At 32.6% G+C, this 18058-nt stretch overlaps 3 protein-coding genes across 4 annotated transcripts; 2 read left to right on the top strand and 1 right to left on the bottom strand.

The window, feature by feature from the left end:
• Nucleotides 1–1652: 1652 nt before the first annotated feature.
• On the bottom strand, nt 1653–2451 carry LOC137821155 (MFP1 attachment factor 1-like). The gene has a single exon (XM_068625619.1). The coding sequence runs from the start codon at nt 2295–2297 to the stop codon at nt 1797–1799; it is 501 nt and encodes a 166-aa protein (XP_068481720.1). The 5' UTR covers nt 2298–2451; the 3' UTR covers nt 1653–1796.
• A 426-nt stretch (nt 2452–2877) lies between these two features.
• Nucleotides 2878–11965, top strand: LOC137821286 (WD40 repeat-containing protein HOS15-like). Of its 2 annotated transcripts, none has more exons than XM_068625801.1 (14): nt 2878–3106; nt 3580–3725; nt 3860–4223; nt 4331–4425; nt 4505–4551; nt 5310–5460; nt 5768–5831; nt 5955–6113; nt 6209–6330; nt 6513–6587; nt 7201–7254; nt 7334–7407; nt 7742–7816; nt 11562–11965. In XM_068625801.1, exons 1-14 carry the CDS (start codon nt 3046–3048, stop codon nt 11779–11781), a joined length of 1707 nt encoding a protein of 568 aa, XP_068481902.1. In that variant the 5' UTR covers nt 2878–3045; the 3' UTR covers nt 11782–11965. The 2 variants fall into 2 exon arrangements, with proteins under 2 accessions (XP_068481902.1, XP_068481903.1); XM_068625802.1 differs by having other exon boundaries at nt 2930–3106; nt 3852–4223.
• Nucleotides 11966–14522: 2557 nt separating this feature from the next.
• On the top strand, nt 14523–16657 carry LOC137822752 (putative cyclin-A3-1). Its single transcript, XM_068627743.1, has 8 exons — nt 14523–14909; nt 15003–15235; nt 15324–15399; nt 15480–15556; nt 15631–15664; nt 15750–15899; nt 16002–16136; nt 16225–16657. The coding sequence occupies exons 1-8, from the start codon at nt 14640–14642 to the stop codon at nt 16288–16290; spliced, it is 1041 nt and encodes a 346-aa protein (XP_068483844.1). The 5' UTR covers nt 14523–14639; the 3' UTR covers nt 16291–16657.
• Nucleotides 16658–18058: the final 1401 nt, after the last annotated feature.

Raw genomic sequence — 18058 nt, forward strand, 5'->3', positions numbered from 1 at the left:
TGGATGATGTAATTGAGCACATATTTGGTCTTTAGTAATTACCACATGTGTTTATTAAAGAAAGAATTAACATTAATATGCAATTAACCTTGAAGAGTCTTACAATTATTAAAGACCAAACATGTGCTCAATTATTTTATCTCTAATTCAAACAAAACTAATGAAATTAAAGTTATTGTACTAAGATTTTTTTTTCTTATTGTACTAAAAATGAAATATGTCAATACTTGTGGTACTGAGTTGACTATTTACCCAAACATATATAAAAAACTTTTAAGCTGCTCAAATCACAAATATAGCAAAGCATGCATGGGTCACAACATGATACATAGACTTAGCAGAAAAAAAGAAAGTAGAAGATTGACGCTCCAACTAATAGAAACAAAAGAGAATTTGTTTCTGAGAAACAAATGATAATTTAAAATTGAAACGACGTAAGTAGACTCAATCCAAAATTTGATGAATAGGACCATGAAATTAGAAATCAACACGACAATATAGTCACAGCACCTGAAAAAAGATAATACAAATATAACTGTGGGTTAAAGCACAATGAGAAATATTAATTATACAAGAAGTCATTAAAGAGTCATCATTCTATGTGTAGAAAAGTTTAATCTCAAGATTGTGGTTTTAGTGTCTAATAAATTGTCAGAAATGACAAAAGTTTATGCTCTTAGGAAATACTATTATGTTCATGATTAAATGGATTTAGTGTTTAGGGATCTGCACTAAATTAATATTAGCCTATGAAATAAGCTCTACTAAGCTACGTTGGCCCTAGTTGTACTAAATTCAATCTTTTAAAACAATGTCTCAAGATTGAAGGGGAGACTCCTCTAATGGTGACTAGTCAAGTTCCCTTAAGAAAATTAGAAATCGCAAAGACAGTAGATACTTCTTATCAAAATAAGAATCTATATATATGAATGATATGCAGACCTATGAACTACATTCTCTTAGAACATGGCAATTTCTGGGGTCCTATAATTATGTGTTCTAAAGTAAGTTTCATCAAAATAGTGAAGCCTTACCATTTATGAGTTAATCTTAATTATTCCTAAAGAAGGGCTGAAGGATACACCCTTCCCATCTGGGACTAGATAGAAATCCTGAAGTCTTTTCAGATTTTGATCTAAGGAAGTCCCTCCCACCCACACCCACACACACACCTCCAAACCCATGATCCCTTTCCAATAATACCACATTTCACTTTAAACCCCAGGTCTACATCACACATGCTTTGCTGTAACCTGCCACACAAGAATATAGAATTCGATTCAGTGGTAACTCTAACTTCCAGGAAATTTATCCTTTTTATAAATAAAACATCAGCATTGATTACTCATTACTCGCAGGTCACAGTTAACAACTCTGAACTACATTCCCTCGTTGTATATCTAATTCCAAATCACTACCAATATAAATAAGAAAACAATAAGCAAGCTAAAAAACAAAAAAACCATAGATGCATATGAGAGGAAAATACTGAAGCAGTTAAGTAACAAAGTTTAAGCATCCATAAACAGTTTCATGACTTGCATTGCAGGTGTACCAAACCAATGGAAGACGAGAATTAGCAACAACAATAAATACGCACCGAAGACAGAGACACACAGTAATGTTTGGAGGAGACAAAGAAAATCCAAAGATGTTCAAGGGAATATATATGATGAAAATTGGCTGCACGACAAATAAACTTAGTTTTACAGATAGAACATCATCAGAGTATATAACAATAAAATATAAACCCTCAGCAAGGGAACCCTAAGATAATATTCTATAATCCCGAATGATCAGGTTTCGGACTCAGCAGCAGCGACAGAATCGCCCTCCGCGGCGGGGGTAGGAGCAACTTCGGAGGTAAGAGTCTGAGCAACGCCGTTATCGACGGTGGGAGAGCCGGCGGTGGCTTTGGACTTGACGGTGTCGAGCATCCGTTTGCTGATCTCCTTGGAATAAACCTGGAGGATCTCGATCCCGTCGCTATCGGAGGTGGAGGAGCCGCCAGCGACGGCGAAGGCCTCGTCCTCGATCTGGTGCGCTGCAGCGGAAGCCTCGTCGGGAGGCATTGTCCCGTAGCGCTTGGAGAGGACGGAGGGGGAGGATAGGGTTTCGATTAGGCGGTCGATGACGGCTTTGCGCGTGCGCCCAGTGGGAGGCCATATGGTGAAGGAGACGCTGGCGGGGCCGAGCTTGGCAGCGGCGGCGAGGGGTTGGTCTTGGTCGAGCAACTGCGGCGTCGGGCTGGAGTCTTGCTCCGATTGGGGCGCGGGTGCGTTTACCGGGTCGGACATTTTGAGAGGAGAGGAGAGGGAAACAGTGGTATTGGATTGGAGGTCAGGCCTACTACTTGCGAAACTATTGGCTTTCTGGAAAGGACTTATTATTCATTCACCCAGCAAAAAAAAATCATCACAAATTAATCAACAATACAAAAACATTTCGTATTTCTCGTTTTAAAATATACAAAAGCTAAAATAAATCATTTTTAGGAGTAGAAATAAAAAAGTAAAGTTTGCACAACTAAGAAAATAAATAATGTTATCTAACTAATTGTTTTTTAAAACAAGCTTAATTAATTGTGTATTAAAGTCACGGTGACGAATTTTAGGACGTCTGATTGAAAAAATTATTGAGCTCATTTCGAATTATACCTTCTAAAATAAAATAAAACAAAAATAATTACTTTTAGTAATATAATAGATACTATAAAATTATGAAAAATATAAGTATTAAAAAACACTCTACAACACGTAATAAAAAACATTATATTCAGAATTTTACAACAGTTCAGACCACTTTGAAATAATGTTAGAAAGTTAAATTTAATATTTAAAAAATATAGAAAAGGAAAACGATGGGATGCCAGAAAAAGAAGCCCAAAGTTTAATGGTAAGAAATAGAAAAGCCCAAACGTGATTGCGACCCGGTATCCACCCAAACCCCAACCCACCAGCACCACCTCTTCTTCGACCATTTTCTCTGCATTTAACACTTGAGCCACTCAAGCTATTCCCTTAAACAAACTGATCCCCAATCACAATGATCTCAATCACTTCCACTGAATTGAACTACTTAGTCTTCCGTTACCTTCACGAATCAGGCTCGTCCTTTTCCTAATCTATTTCGTTTTTTTTTTAACTTTTTCGCTTTTTTCTCGCACATTACAAACTCATCAATATCAACATCTATCACGGAAACTTAGTTAGGAGGAACTCTTCCATTTTAGCTTCCATTCTCTTTGCTTCACTTTTGTGAACCGAAAACTTTTTATCATTACTTTTGTCAACCAGTTTAAATGAAGAGTCGTTTTAAATTCTCATTTGATATAATTTATTATTCGAAACCATGGTTTCTAGAAAGTTAGTGGATTCGGTTATGTTTGTGACATTAGGGTAATTATTATTTTACTATCGTGTCATCTCCGTAATTGCCGTTATTTCATAGTTACATATCATATCATTTTTCCTGTACTATGATTTGTTAACGAGGAAAAATATAATGAAGATAACGTGTCTCTCTCCCCCTCCCCCCCTGTTGAATCTTCTCATATTTTCTGCGGCTGCTCTGTTTCAGGTTTTACTCATTCTGCATTTGCATTCGGGTATGAAGCGGGGATTGATAGATGCAAAAATGATGATAATGTGGTTCCACCGGGTGCTCTTGTTACATTCATACAGAAAGGCATTCAATATCTTGAGCTGGAAGCCAACCTGAGTGGTGTAAGCATTTTTAATTTTTGCTGTTCATCTTAGTGATATGTTATTGTATGTTCAAGTCATTGTTACTAACATGAACATAGTGAATGCATTGCTCGAGGACCTTAAGCTGATTGGTGTTTGTGTTAGGTCTCCAGAGTGATGCTGACATGGATGAGGATTTTTCGTTTCTACAACCTCTGGATCTTATCACAAAGGAGCCCAATGAGCTGCACAATATAGTAAAAGCCAAAAAAGAAAATCTACGTCAACATAAATCCGAATCGAATAAAATAGTGAATGGCTCGACTCACGACAACGCAAGGAGGGAACATGTTCAGGAAAAAGAGAAGGAGAGGAAAGAAAAGGAAAATGAACAGAGACTGGAAAAAATAAGGTTAGAGAAAGAGAAGGAGCAACCAAAGGATGATTATAAAGAAACACAACATACCGATCAAAACCTTACAGAGAAACAGGAAGATAAGATTACTGTTGAAAATCTAAACAATAGAGCACATGGAGGTAAATATTGATGTATAATGTTTTATTTAGTTTTCTTCCCATCAGCTATCAATCTTTATCAATATATTATATTAGACAAGGGAAAAAGTAAAGCTTTTATGGCACAGGGCCTGAGCCAATGGAGATTTCACAGAGCCCCATGTCGTCGCCTAATGATACTCCATGTGATGATGTAAAAATTTTGAAAGGCCATACATCAGAGGTTTGTACTTATCTGTTTTCTTATCTTCCGTTTCTCCTCCCATTGTGAGGCTTATTGAAAGTTATTTCATTCCTGGCAGGTTTTTGCCTGTGCTTGGAATCCATCAGCTCCGCTTCTTGCGTCTGGGTGAGTACAAGCCACTTTGTAAAGAAAACACATTTTGTTCTCAAAAGTATCTTTTCCCTGTTAATCCATTCTATTTTGAAGACAATAGCTCTTCTTCTTTCTCTTCCTTTTGTTGCCTGCCCTCTATTCTTATATTCATGAATTGCTGGTTGTTTCCAAGTTTGAAACAGTGCTTTATAAGTTCCATATGACAACCTTCGTAATAGGATACATAATAATACTGTCTAGCTATCACGAATTTAAGATTTAGTTTCTTAATGTTTATAAGTCGAAGGAACTAGTGATATATCAGTATACAATTGGACAGTTTGCTTGTTATGACAACCATTCTCTTGATTTTTAAGTTTTGACCATGGGTTTGTACTTCAGATTGATTGAAATTCGCAAATTCTCAAATTTTAATACTTTGATCCAGTGTTGAATTTGAGTCATATTTCATTTCTTTCCTAACATAAAAATAGGATATCTTATTTATACATTCAATAATACTATAACTTAAACCTACTTAAGAAACACAGAGTATGACAGTGTGATTTGGCCAGCAGCAACAATACAAGCTGTTTTCTATCATAAATTAATTTTGAAGTAAATATTTTATGTATTAAAATAATCTAAATGATGAAGTGGCTCAGTTTATGATGGTAATTATGCAGGATCAACACTTAGCAAACAGTATGAACAGCTATCCCTTTTTTCCTCTTATCAAATTTAGTTAAAATTAGCCAATATGTCAATGTTTGTTTGATTAACTATTCCAGATCTGGAGATTCAACAGCTCGAATTTGGAAAATTGCTGATGGACCTTGTGACTCTGGTGTGCAAAATGAACCAGTAAATGTTGTGGTGCTGCAGCACTTTAAAGAAAGCACCAATGAAAAAAGCAAGGATGTTACAACACTTGATTGGAATGTAAGTCTTTGTAGCATTATTGTGGTTGCATACTTACCGTGAAAATCTTTGTAGAATTAATTTTAGCTTTTCTGGGTCTTCCATCCCACCTTAGTTGAACACTATTAATTTTGTCTTCCACTTGTCTTTCAATTTTATTCCTCAGCTAATATCTTTCGCTATGCTTTTTATTACAAAGGGGGATTTCAACACTATTGGCAACTGGTTCCTATGATGGCCAAGCAAGAATACTATGAATTTCGTCTTCCACTTGTGTTTCAATTTTATTCCCCAGCTAATATCTTTTGCTATGGTTTTTATTACAAAGGGAGATGGAACACTATTGGCAACTGGTTCCTATGATGGCCAAGCAAGAATATGGAGTAGAGATGGTGAGCTGTTAGATATTTTATTTTATGAATATGCATTTCTTGGCATGATATTTGCATTATATGTGACCCTCGGTCTTGTACTCTTTGCTGTTAACTGACCTCTTGCTTTTTGAGGTTCATTAGGGGAGTTGAATAGCACACTAAACAAGCACAAAGGTCCAATATTTTCCTTGAAGTGGAACAAGAAGGGGGATTATCTTCTTAGTGGAAGTGTGGATAAGACTGCTATAGTGTGGAATATAAAGACTGGGGAATGGAAACAACTATTTGAATTTCACACTGGTAAGTTTGTTTTTTTGCTTATCTTCTGGTGAATAAAACTTTTGATTTCTTGTATGACTTTCCTTGTAATCTTAACTACTATCAAATTGGATCAGGCCCAACTCTTGATGTTGATTGGCGAAACAATGTTACATTTGCTACATGCTCCACTGATAAAATGATACATGTTTGCAAAATTGGGGAGAATAGACCAATCAAAACTTTCTCTGGGCATCAGGTATCTCTTCCTAGTCAACCAGTCCACTGATAGATTTATTTTGTTAAACTACTAACTTTTAAATTTAAAAGACAGTGATTTTCCATCAAAAAATAGAATGATATGCTCATTGTATTAATCTATGAGCATATTCAGTTATGGTTATAATCTTTCCTCAGACATTCTGTAATCCTATGTTTCAGGATGAAGTTAATGCCATTAAATGGGATCCAACAGGTTCTTTGCTGGCTTCCTGCTCCGATGATCACACTGCAAAAGTAATCAACAGAAAACTATCACTTTGGTTCACTTGGTATTTATATAAGTCATAGATACATCAGTGAAGTGCAGATATACATTTTATTTTAAAAGAATTTATTATAAGGGTATAATATAGATAACGGTTGTGATGAAAAAAAATTGGAGTGGTTGTGCATAGATGCTTTTTGTTTTCATATTCATTTTATATTATAATAGTTTGGTATCAAGGCCTCTACTTCGTTTGAAACATCAATGCAAATTTTAGAATACTTATAGTAGAATATAAGATGGTCATTGGAGTATGCAAATGGAAAACTTCTTATGAGGAATATTAGAAACTATGTCGAGTGAGCAAGGGAAATGATACTGGGGCAAAGTAGAAGAATGATGAGATAAAATTGAAGGCCCTAAAAGTGAAGAACTCTCTATCTAGATTGATCTAAATATTTATGAAATTTAGTTTTTTTATAGAAATATATAACAAGCATCTCTAGGAAATGTCTTTTTTATTGCATTTTAGGACAAGAAACATGGCTAGAGAACTGTTTCTGGAAGGGTAAACATCATTGTCACTAATTATTTAAGTATTTGTCAGCACCCAATTGACTGTTTCATGAAACTATATTTCAGATATGGAGTTTAAAGCAGGATAACTTTTTGCATGATTTAAAGGAACATGTCAAGGTTTGGAGAGATGTTTCTTTGTGTGCCTTTTTCTTTCTGATCCCTTTATTCTCTTTCTAATAAAGCAATGCTCCTTTAGGGGATATATACAATTCGATGGAGCCCTACAGGCCCTGGTACCAACAGTCCCAATCAGCAGTTAGTGCTAGCAAGGTAAATATGCTTTCAATATCATGTAAAATCAGCAATAGTAGCAAGATATGAAACTGTATCTTTTTGAAAAAACTTTTGTTTTGAAAAAATGGTTTTGTTAACTTGTGTCCTGAGAGTGGAGGTTAAAAATTAAAAATATATACTATTAAATGAGAAGTACAAGCATTTAATATCTAAAATATCAATACTTTTTTTTATCTTTAACTCCTTAATGCGCATAATAAATGTTACTTGTCCTCTACCTATGTACACATAATCAAGACCATTAAAATAAACAAAAAATCTCATTATTTTGTATTCCCCTAATAATTTCGCTTATTGTTCTCTCAAACAGTGCCTCATTTGACTCAACGATAAAGCTATGGGATGTGGAACTAGGGAGTGTACTCTACAGCTTAAATGGCCACAGGTGAAGAAACTATAAACATGCTTCACAAGCAAAATACACACACAAGCACTCATGCATATGCATATGTATGAATTAATGGATGCAATTTTTATCCAGGCTAATGCATAATATACTATTAATAGGTAATGACCCAACTGAAGAATTGGAGATGATTTATAGGCATTTGCTAACAAATAGGAAATATTAAGCTATAGAGAGAAACCAAGAGGTCTATAAATTCAAATGTTTTGGCAGGTAATGAAGAACCAACGATAACTGAATAATCATAATCTGACTTTCACAAACTGTAATAACATATTGGATGTTTTTATACTCCCCTACATGGTTGGACTGTGGGGGAAGATTTCAAGGAATCCTGCATTGGACATAAGTGGCCTGGGCAAATTTATTACCTGAGCTTTGATGAGGGTATCTTCTTATTGGTGTTGGGATTTGGTCTGAACTATAGGAATCTATAGTAAACATGTTCCCAGATTAAATGGCAGTTAATATCTGTGTTTTGAGCTCTGATTGTGGTTATCATAGAAATCCATGACCATATCAAGAACTAACAACGACCTATTAGCTTCTTTGGTTATAATGTACTGGTAACACCCACCAAGCTCAGTACTTGGCTTTTGCTGAAAAGTGAAACACCATGGGTTACTTTTTCCAATTTGCAAGAGATCCATGCCTCTCAAAGAAAAATGCAGTATCTTGTATCAATAACTAACTTAAATGATATAAGTTACTTCTTTGGTTATAGCTTACTGGTAACATACACCAAGCTCTGTACTCGGCTTTGGCTGAAGAATGAAACACCATGGGTTACTTTTTTCAATTTCCAAGTGATCCATGCCCTCAGAAAAATGCAGTATCTTGTTGATTTCTTGGTCATTGAGCAACTAACGCAGTGCACATCTGCTGATGCAGGTAACTTTAGTGATAAACTGGCTTGGAAAAACTAACCTTGGTCTGGGACATTCTTTTAATTTTGTAGAAGGTGGCGGGCTATATTATTTGACATAAATTGGCTCAGCCTATTGACATCATACCTGATATAAGGTCTGAAGATGGTGAGGTACATTAAAAAGCCAATCAAGTGTTTGTACGTGGATATGTCAGTAACAGTGAGTTTGAGGTTGGGGTCCATGGAAAGAGGTAGTCTGAGAAGTAACTGAGGTGTGTATTTCGTTTGAGATAGGTGGATACTTTTGGATGACTCTGCAATTTCCAGTCCAAAGAAATATTTTAATTACGTATAACTTTCAACTTGAAAAGTTGTTGCAACAAGGACATCATGCTCTGATGAAATGAGGATTCAGGTTGCCAAGATTATGTCATCAGCATACAAGAGTAAGATGAAGAATAATAATCACTATTGGATTGAATGAGGCATGCAAACTAAGTTATAAAGGATACCTAAATGGGGTGGCCATATAGGCTTCCTCAAAAAGATCATTTAGAAAAACATTGGTGCCCCCATGGACCAGTGTTTGACAACAGTAATGAAGGGAAGGACTCCAATTGTAATTTTACAGCCAGGGAAAAGATGTAGTGTAGGGAAAGTCAATTCCTTCCTGTTCTATATATGGCTTTTGGCTATCAACCTGGCCTTATATCTGTGCAAGGATCCATGAACTTTGACATTAGCATTATTAATCCTTCTGCATCAGATTGCACTTATTGAATGTAACAGACAATGTAGTAGTAGGAACTAGGACTTTCAACTTAAAAAAATAACCTTTCACATAAACCATCATTTCCAATCATCCTTGGTTGTTCCAGGTCCTGAATGGCGAAAGTATGTGGGTTAAATGGTATAGAAAGTGAAGAATGCTACAATGCAGCAGTAACTGACAAGATGTATAGCAGAAAATTTGATGGGTAAAGTGAGTACATTTGGCAATATTAGATTAGGTGCAAATTTTTCAGTTTCAATTGCTTAAACTGTGACTTGGACTGGTTTTTTTAGAGAAGTGACAAATTTGTTTGATAAAGCAAGGTAGTCAAAATAAGATTATGGTTGAGATTGTGGAAGACTCACAAGATTACGTAAATATAATATATATTCTCATGCAAATAACAATCATAAAAAAATGTTGATCAGTTGGAGAACTAAAAATACTGCACTGGTTCTACTACATAATCCCTACTCCATTAAAACTTAGAAAATTGTAAAGACAGGAAAAATCAAGAAGACATACTGTCGCTGCTGTTTTGGAGAAAATGTTTGACTCAATAGGCAAGCTCTCAATGATCCGGAGCATAAAACTATTCTTCTCTAAAATACGTAAAATCTATAACTACAGAGACCATAAATTAAAGTTCATATATCTCCTTTCATAGGTAATAGATTACATTTATATAACCTAAAAACATACTAACTAAATAATAATTATTCTACAAATGTCATCATGTTAGGAAATTAAAGATATAAACTAATTATTTTAAATATTATTTTTAATATTTTAAGACTATCCTATAAAATTCTTGAACCTTTTTTTTTTCTTCTTTTGGGCGACTCCATGCCCATCCTATCACTCAATGTGGTTTATTGCGCAACTAATTTTATGAGAATGGAAGGTTTGTGCTTAGAGTAGAAGACGATTAAGTTTTTCAGGTATTACATCAGTGTAATGCATTATTCATCGAGAAATTGAGGTGACAGAGTGTCTTTCATGTTTTCATGATTTTTGGACATTGGGTTTTTAAAAAATTGCTTTGGGTGTTGGGCTTTTATGTTTTAACCTTTCAGAAGCCTCAAAAAGAGAAAATATATATGTCAATTTTACCCATGAAATAAAAACGCAGTGCTTGATTTCATGCTACGATTATACAGCTCCTGTTTTCTTTCCAATTCTGTGTAGGGACGAAATCCTTCTAGTGACAAATGAGAAGTGAAAAGATCTAGGGGGCATATACATGTGCACAGTTGCATGTGAATCTATAATCTAAGAACTAGGATTATTTTAAAATGATGTGTTTGTTGAGAAATGTACTAAGAACCAAAGCTTATGTAACTTGAGTCTGTAGCTGTTGCTGTAATAATTGATGATGTTTTTGAGTCAGCTGTAGAGAGAACTATTGGTGGATTATGAAACACATGATTAGAGACTGGATGAACTGCCTTTGTGCTGGTGGGAAAGACCCGCTATGTCTTTTTGTAACCAGGGAAAAGGCCATGGAGTTTATGGAACTTCTCCTTTCCATGGTCGAGAATCCTCCACATGCATATAAGAGACTGTCTTTTCCTTTTTTGAAATAATTGGGATCAATATTGCAAAGTGATGAAAAATTATTAAGAATGTCACACACAAGATACAAGTAAGATGGCTAAAATGATCAAAAGTGTTGGAAGCTAGTTCTGACCACAAAATACTGCTAAATTTAAGAGTAATTTTTATCAATTTGTTTATGATCATACACGTGCTCTGAAGATTTGGTCTTTGATAGAGTCGAATGGTAGTGTGATCCATGTATATGACACCTCTTAACGAGATCAGGCTTTTGTTGTTGGATAATCAACTTGCTGCTTTGGATCCATTAACAGGATATGTCCTCAGATTTAGAAAAAAGACACATTCACAATTTAGAAGAGTTCCATTAAAAAATATGACATGTTTATAATGGAAGTGATCAAGGATTCTAACAGTGACAAACAGATACACTAAAAAATATAGAAATGGGTGTAATTGTGAAATCATCAATGTTCCTGCATATTACATTTTTAGCATTTTAATTAATCCACTGTTTTCTGTTTCAGGGATCCTGTGTATTCCGTTGCATTCAGCCCTAATGGGGAGTATCTGGCCAGTGGCTCCATGGATAGATACGTGCATATATGGTCCGTGAAGGAAGGCAAGATTGTAAAAACATACACTGGAAAAGGTGGAATATTTGAAGTTAATTGGAGCAAAGATGGTGATAAAGTTGCTGCTTGTTTTTCAAACAATATAGTTTGTGTTTTGGATTTCCGAATGTAAAGTATAGGGGACATACTTCTAGGACTCTAATATTAATTTCCTGTGCTAGTTGTAACAGCATTTTTGTACAGGGTCATTTGCTACATTTCCCTACTTCCACTTTACTCGTATTTACTTGTTAGCCTTATTTACTGGATAGGTATTTTATTTCAAAATTATTAAAATGCTGCAAGATTTTAGTCAAGTTGAAATAGAGTTAGTACTTACTTACACTTGTAATTTCTGTCAAAATTTCTAAACTAAAATAGTGAGGTTTCATAGTGTCAATAATTGCAAGGTTTCAGAAAAATTTGATTACAACAATCGAAAATATTCTATTGCCAATGACGTAATCAAGTATTCAATCATGAAATATAATGTAAAAATTCAGAAATGTAGATTGAATATGGTATATTTTGGTTTTGTTTTCTAAAATATTTTATTTGACTTTTTTCTGTGAGTATTTTACCTTTTTTCTTGTTATTTTATTTTTATTTTGTTCTTTATAATACTTTATTGATTTTGAATTACTCTTTTTAAAAATAATTTAAATGGATTGAAACTAAATCATCTATATATATTATAAAAGTTTAAAAAGTAGTAAAACAACAAAAATAAAAGAAAAAAAACTATTTAATATTCTGCATTTTTTCTTACAAGCATTAAAAGTTAATAAAATGTTGAATTGAGTTATTTAATTAAATTATCAAATAAGAAGTTAATAAAAGTGGTTGTAGGATGGAAATATAAATTTTGAAAGCTTTCAACTTACCACATCCCAAAATAAAATAATAAGAATATAAGTTTTATAAAAAAATACAAAAACTAAGTCAAAATTGCTTAAGAAAAAAAAAATAGATACTAAAAATAAATATAACTATATTTCAAGATCTAAAATCATCTTTAATTTTTTAGATATGAAAAATAAATCAATGAATATTATGGCTATTTAACGGAGAAAAATATAAAAACAAATAGTTTATGTGCATATTATTTTATATTTTAGTAAATTTTTATGATTGAAATATGGTGTATTTTGATTTTTTTTCCTAAAAATATTTTATTTGACATTTTTCTGTTAGTATTTTACCTTTTTTCTTGTTATTTTATTTTTTATTTTGTTCTTTATAATACTTTATTGATTTTGAATTACTCTTTTTAAAAATAATTTAAATGGATTCAAACTAAATCATCTCTCTTTATATATATATATATATATATAATAAAAGTTTTAAAAGTAGTAAAACAACTAAAATAAAAGGAAAAGACTATTTAATATTCTGTATTTTTTCTTACAAGCATTAAAAGTTAATTAAACATTGAATTAAGTTATTTAATTAAGTTATCAAACAAAATTTAATAAAAGTGGTTGTAGGATTGAAATATAAATTTGGAAAGCTTTCAACTTATCACTTTCCAAAATAAAATAATAAGAATATAAATTTTATAAAAATTACAAAGAACTCAGTGAAAATTGCTTAAGAAACAAAAAAAAAAAAATATAACTATATTTCAAGAACTAAAATCATCTTTAATTTTTTATATATTAAAAATAAATTAATGAATATTATAGCTATTTTACATTAAAAAAAAAACAAGTACAAAAACGAATAGTTTTATGTGCATATTATTTTTATATTTAGTAAATTTTTATGAATGAAATATGGTGTATTTTTATTTTGTTTTCTAAAAAGATTTTATTTGACTTTTTTCTGTGAGTATTTTACCTTTTTTCTTGTTACTTTAATTTTAATTTTTTTTCTTTATAATACGGTTATTGATTTTGAATTACTCTTTTTAAAAATAATTAAAATGGATTTAAATTAAATCATATATATATATATATTATAAAAGTTTTAAAAGTAGTGAAACAACTAAAAGAAAAGGAAAAAAAACTATTTAATATTCTATTTTTTTCTTACAAACATTAAAAGTTAATAAAATATTGAATTGAGTTATTTAATTAAATTATCAAATAAAAATTTAATAAAACTGGTTGTAGGATGGAATATTTTTTTTTGAAAGGTTTCAACTTATCACATCCCAAAAGAAAGTAATAAGAATATAAAATTTATAAAAATTACCAAATATAAGTTAAAATTGTTTAAGAAAAAAAATAGATAAAAAAACTAAATATAACCATATTTCAAGAACTAAAATCATCTTTAAATTTGTAGATATAAAAAATAAATTAATGAATATTATAGCTATTTTACGAAAATAAAAAACAAGTATAAAAACGAATAGTTTTATGTGCATATTATTTTATGTGCATAGTAAAAGTGGTTGTATGATGGAATATAAATTTTGAAAGGTTTCAATATATTACATCCCAAAATAAAATATAAAAAATATAAATTTTATAAAAATTACAAAAACTAAGTGAAAAAAAAAATTGTTTAGGAAAACAAAAAAAATATATAACAAAAATTAATATAACTATATTTCAAGAACGAAAGTCAAATTTATTTTTTTAAATATAAAAAATAAATTAGTGAATATTATAGCTATTTTACGTAAAATAAAAATAAAAATATATAAAACATTTGTCAGTTTCCACATGAGATTACAGCAGAAGGCGGAAAAGAAGCGCGCCCTTCCCGCCATATGAAAATTCTCTTTTATTCCTAAACAAACCCTAAACCACACTATACCTTTTGAATTTGGAACCAAAACGAAAATGTGAAATTTTCAGTCACTCCAAATCTCGAAATTTTCAGATACACTAATTCATTTTCGAAACCCTTTTTTTTTTTTTTCTACCCAATCTACATAAACATGGCAACAATCTCTCTTCCTCACCCAACACTCCAATCCCATCTTCTTCCATTGATCTGTTCTTTCCCTCACTTCCAAATTCACCTGACACAAGGAGCAAGATGGAAACTCGTGCAGCCGCAAAGAGAAAGGCAAATGGTGTGGTCTTGGTTCAAAAACAACACCCCAAAAGGCATAGGGTTGCCTTGGCTGAACTCCCCAATTTACCAAATCTTCTTGTCCCGGGATCTCAAAACACTACCAAAGAAAAATTGCATGGTGTGAAGAATCCCAATGTGAAGAAGCCATCTTCCACAATCAACCTCTCTTCTTACCCCCATATTGATGAATCTTTTGTTTTTGACATCTATGAGTATCTTCATGAGATGGAGGTAATCTTGATTTCTTGACATTAACAAATTCTTCATTTTGTCCTTTGAGAATATCAGGCATCTCAATTTTAATTTCGGTCTTTTTTTTCTCAGATGCAGAAAAAGAGGAGACCAATGGTTGATTACATTGAGAAAGTTCAGAAAGTAGTTACACCAACCATGAGAGCAATGTTGGTGGACTGGTTAGTAGAAGTAGCTGAGGAATACAAGCTTCTCCCCGACACTCTTCATCTCTCTGTTTCATACATTGATAGGGTTTTGTCGGTTAATCCTGTCACTAAATCGAGACTTCAGTTGCTGGGTGTATCATCCATGTTCATTGCATCGTAAGGCCTATATTTTGTTTTTAAGTATTTCAATCTTTATTCTCTTTAATATGCTTCAAAATTAAAATTGCGTCTTTTTAATACGTAGCAAATACGAGGAAATAGACCCACCTGGTGCGGAAGATTTTTGCAATATCACTGATAACTCATATGACAAGGCAGAGGTAATGATCTTTGTTTGTGATTTGTCTTTTGTTTAACAATTTGGTTTTCATGGTTACTAATTATATATATAAATATGCAGGTTGTTGAGATGGAAGCTGACATATTAAAGTTCCTAAAGTTTGAAATGGGAAATCCTACTGTCAACACCTTTCTCAGGTAAGGGCTGAATATTGTGAATATGAATATTTAACCTCTGTTGAGATGAAATTAATTGAGTGTTATTGTTTCAGGAGGTTTGCTGATGTTGCTTCTGGTAACCAAATGGTGAGTTAAAGTGCTCCACTTACTCTCATTCACTGTCTTAAGAGTTTTATTGTGTTGTTTACTAATTGTTTTTCTTTTCTTCCAGACTCCAAATTCACAGATTGAATTTTTGGGCTGCTATCTTGCTGAGCTAAGTTTGCTGGACTACGATTGTTTGAGATTTTTGCCTTCTATTGTGGCGGCGTCAGTTGTATTTCTTTCCAGATTTATTATCTCGCCTGAAGTGCGTCCATGGGTCAGTATTTTCATCTTTTGAATAGTGTTATAAGTTGATGTTTAAAATAGTTAGACCTATTAACCATTATTCAAGATACTCAAAGTTGAGAACCTATTGCAGACTCCTTCTTTGAGTGAATGTTCGGGTTACAAATCAACTGAATTGAAAGAATGTGTTCTAATCTTGCATGACCTGTATATGTTGCGTAAGGCAGCTTCCTTCAAAGCTGTTAGGGACAAGTACAAGCAGCAAAAGGTGATTATTTTTGTATTTTTTTTAGCTATTGAGTACCTACATTCTCATTATAACAAATGGAGTGACCTGAAATCTTTCATTGGAACAGTTCAAATGCGTGGCAAGCCTGTCTTCTCCTCCTTATGTACCGAATTGTTACTTTGAAGACCAGTGATGCAGTGAATTTTTGGATGAAGAAATCTCAGTTATCTCTTAAATCATTTTTGATAAAGCATAGAACACATTTCAATAGTGTGGTTGACTTTTCTTGTTTTGAACTGGCCTGTCGGCTTTAGAAATTTATAATGTATAGATTTGTCTTTAAATTTCAAGAGAAGCAGGATTGCATAAGATACTGATGTTCAATTGCATTTTCTGATGAACAATCATGGAGACCTTTGAATATGGAAAGGGCTAAATTACCATTCTTTTTTGTTACCCATAGCATTTATTTATCTAAACGACTCTTTTCTAACACTTGTAATTGCGTATTGAATGGCTATTTAAGCCAAAGCTTTTAATAAAAAGTGTCATTTATTCTAGTTCTTTGTGCTTTTTGTTCTCATATTCATTTTATATTATAATAGTTTGGTATGAAGGCCTCTACTTCGCTTGAAACATCAATGCAAATTTTAGAATACTTATAGTAGAATATAAGATGGTCATTGGAGTATGCTAATTGAAAACTTCTTATGAGAAATATTAGAAACTATGTCGAGTGAGCAAGTGAAATCATACTGGGGCAAAGTAGAAGAATGATGAGATAAAACTGAAGGCCCTAAAAGTGAAGAACTCTCTATCTAGATTGATCTAAATGTTCTCTACACCATTAAGAAGAAAAACATTTCTAAAGAAACATGAGATGTGAGAAGTATGAAGAAAATGCATGGGTAGGAGGTCTCATTTTCAAGCTGTAATGGTTCCTGCACCAAACAGCCGCACAATATCCAATATTTTGATACAAAGGGAGAAGGGAAATCTGTTATAACCTACACTCCCTTTTATCCACAATTTCACCAATATATGGTTCTTTCAATCCGGAAAACATGCGAGAACTTTACAAGTGTGGCTTCTTTTTCCAACAGAATTATGGTCTTCATTCATTTTACCCGAATCACCATTTACATGTTCTTTGATGCCGTTTTCTGGACATTTTAACCATAATTTGAGGATAAAAGAGAAGATGCGTAGTTCATTTAGGATGTTTTAATCAGATGAGGTAATAGAACTATGTTAAACGAACTCAATGGGAGTATTCCAGAATTATTGTCTTGACCCAAGTCAATGTATGGGTAAGGCAATTGAATTTCTTTAAAATTTTCTCTATGAAACATAAGATAAATTATTCCAATTTTTCTATTTTTTTCAAAGATTGAATAAGTAGAAATGTTTATTAAATGTTTCCGCATAAGGAGAAGAAAATTTAATTCAAATGAGTTGAATGACTTTTTCAAAACAAAGAGGGATTGAGAGGTTAACCATTGCTTATATCTCGCAATAGAATAATGTTGGTAAATGAAAAAAGACAACAATTATGAATATGATTCGTTCCATGCTATCTAATAAGAAAATGTTATGAATAAAAAAAAACACACCCAAAGATAAACTAAGAACACAAATTCTACTGAATAATCTTTATATTATTATTTCTGCACTTTACACTCAAAACATCCACAAAGGAAACAATTATTCCTTTTACACATGACTTTCCCTGTCTACCAAACTGAATTAAAAAAATGTAACCCTCTTCACTAAACTAGTTGGTCTTTATTTAAAAACCACTAACCGCTACAAACCATTTTATTTAAAGACCACTAACCACACTAACCCTACCTTACAAACCACTGATTGTTACTTTACAAACTAATAACCGCTACCTTACCCTTTATTCCTTACATTTTCTTATAATATACCTTCCAAGTTCTATCCTGATTTTGTGTCCT

The sequence above is a fragment of the Phaseolus vulgaris genome, chromosome 9 (genome assembly GCF_000499845.2).
Source record: "Phaseolus vulgaris cultivar G19833 chromosome 9, P. vulgaris v2.0, whole genome shotgun sequence".
Taxonomy (NCBI): domain Eukaryota; kingdom Viridiplantae; phylum Streptophyta; class Magnoliopsida; order Fabales; family Fabaceae; genus Phaseolus; species Phaseolus vulgaris.

Bases quoted from the DNA above. Each gene is read 5' to 3' on its own strand.
- LOC137821155 (XM_068625619.1), bottom strand. From the start codon at position 2,297: ATGTCCGACCCGGTAAACGCACCCGCGCCCCAATCGGAGCAAGACTCC.
- LOC137822752 (XM_068627743.1), top strand. From the start codon at position 14,640: ATGGAAACTCGTGCAGCCGCAAAGAGAAAGGCAAATGGTGTGGTCTTG. The intron at 14,910-15,002 runs GTAATCTTGATT...TTTTTTTCTCAG, and splicing joins AGTATCTTCATGAGATGGAG to ATGCAGAAAAAGAGGAGACC. The intron at 15,236-15,323 runs GTAAGGCCTATA...TTTAATACGTAG, and splicing joins TCATCCATGTTCATTGCATC to CAAATACGAGGAAATAGACC.
- LOC137821286 (XM_068625801.1), top strand. From the start codon at position 3,046: ATGATCTCAATCACTTCCACTGAATTGAACTACTTAGTCTTCCGTTAC. The intron at 6,588-7,200 runs GTAATCAACAGA...ACTATATTTCAG, and splicing joins CCGATGATCACACTGCAAAA to ATATGGAGTTTAAAGCAGGA. The intron at 7,255-7,333 runs GTTTGGAGAGAT...ATGCTCCTTTAG, and splicing joins ATTTAAAGGAACATGTCAAG to GGGATATATACAATTCGATG.